This window comes from Sprattus sprattus (assembly GCF_963457725.1).
Source record: "Sprattus sprattus genome assembly, chromosome: 9".
In the NCBI taxonomy this organism is placed as follows: Eukaryota; Metazoa; Chordata; class Actinopteri; order Clupeiformes; family Clupeidae; genus Sprattus; species Sprattus sprattus.
Window position 1 is genome coordinate 4,048,513 of NC_137928.1, and position 948 is coordinate 4,049,460.

A 948-nucleotide genomic window follows, 5' to 3' on the forward strand; every position below is an offset into this window, starting at 1 on the left:
CCTACCGTTTGGGCTGGTGTCCCGATCAACATCTCCATGTAGTAACCTCTTCCCGAATCACCTTGCAAGTTGTTGACCATGTCTAAGAAGTTCACGATACCCGACGGATCCGACGCCAGAGACAGAACATTCCCAGATGTTTCCATTTTTTGCAAGGGAGTTAAGTCCAGGTCTACAGAGGAGTTGAACTTGCCAGCAAAGATTTTAAGAGGAATGGAAAACCTTGAAGTGCAAAAAGAAAAGAAAAGGCACAACACCAACACCCTTACGGGTAACATTCCCTGAGTGTTATCCATGGGAAAAAATACATTCAAGGCAAACTGATTATTCCAAAATTAAAGTGTCAGCTTCTCGTCGTCAACATGGTTCGTAAGTTGTTGTTTTCTTCTGATCGACTGCTTTACACTCAGAGTTGCTGTGAATCTCCGACTGCGGAATGCTTGACAAGACGCTGGAAATAACAGTTTAACGGGGAAAACACTGTAACCATAGCTATACTCGCACCGTGTGAGAGTGAGTCGACAGCGAAAGCGAATTTAAAACTTCCTGATGGCCAGATGACGGATGTGACGACGATGCGAATCTAAACTTTTGCTCCTTCCCAGAGAGTAACAACATGTGACCCTGTGGTATGTCGAGACAGGGAGAAGTCCTGTAGGTATTTAAATGGCCCATATCCTACAAATTCAATTCAATAAAAAAAATAGTAAGATATAAATTCCTTTACATTGGTTGTCGTTACTGTTGATAGAAAGTATGTATAGGCACACATGAACATACCCATTTTATAGAGATACAGAACTAATTATCCACAGAAAGAGAATTGTGGGCTATTTAATGTTTTTTGTCGCTGTGGGGTTTCGTGCAAACCTTAGGAATTTGTGTAAGCAAACTAAAAGTGTATAGGTCCAGATGTATTATAGCCTACTGGATTGAACTTTGCCATTG

The 948-nt window shown here is 41.4% G+C and overlaps 1 protein-coding gene across 1 annotated transcript in view; it reads right to left on the reverse strand.

The window, feature by feature from the left end:
- Positions 1–514, reverse strand: part of bace2 (beta-secretase 2) — a 23,131-nt gene extending 22,617 nt beyond the window's left edge. The window contains exon 1 of the mRNA XM_080844749.1: positions 6–514. Coding sequence (XP_080700875.1) covers positions 6–296 — 291 coding nt within the window. The 5' untranslated portion in view covers positions 297–514. The remainder of the gene's footprint in view (positions 1–5) is intronic.
- Between the last annotated feature and the right edge of the window lie 434 nt (positions 515–948).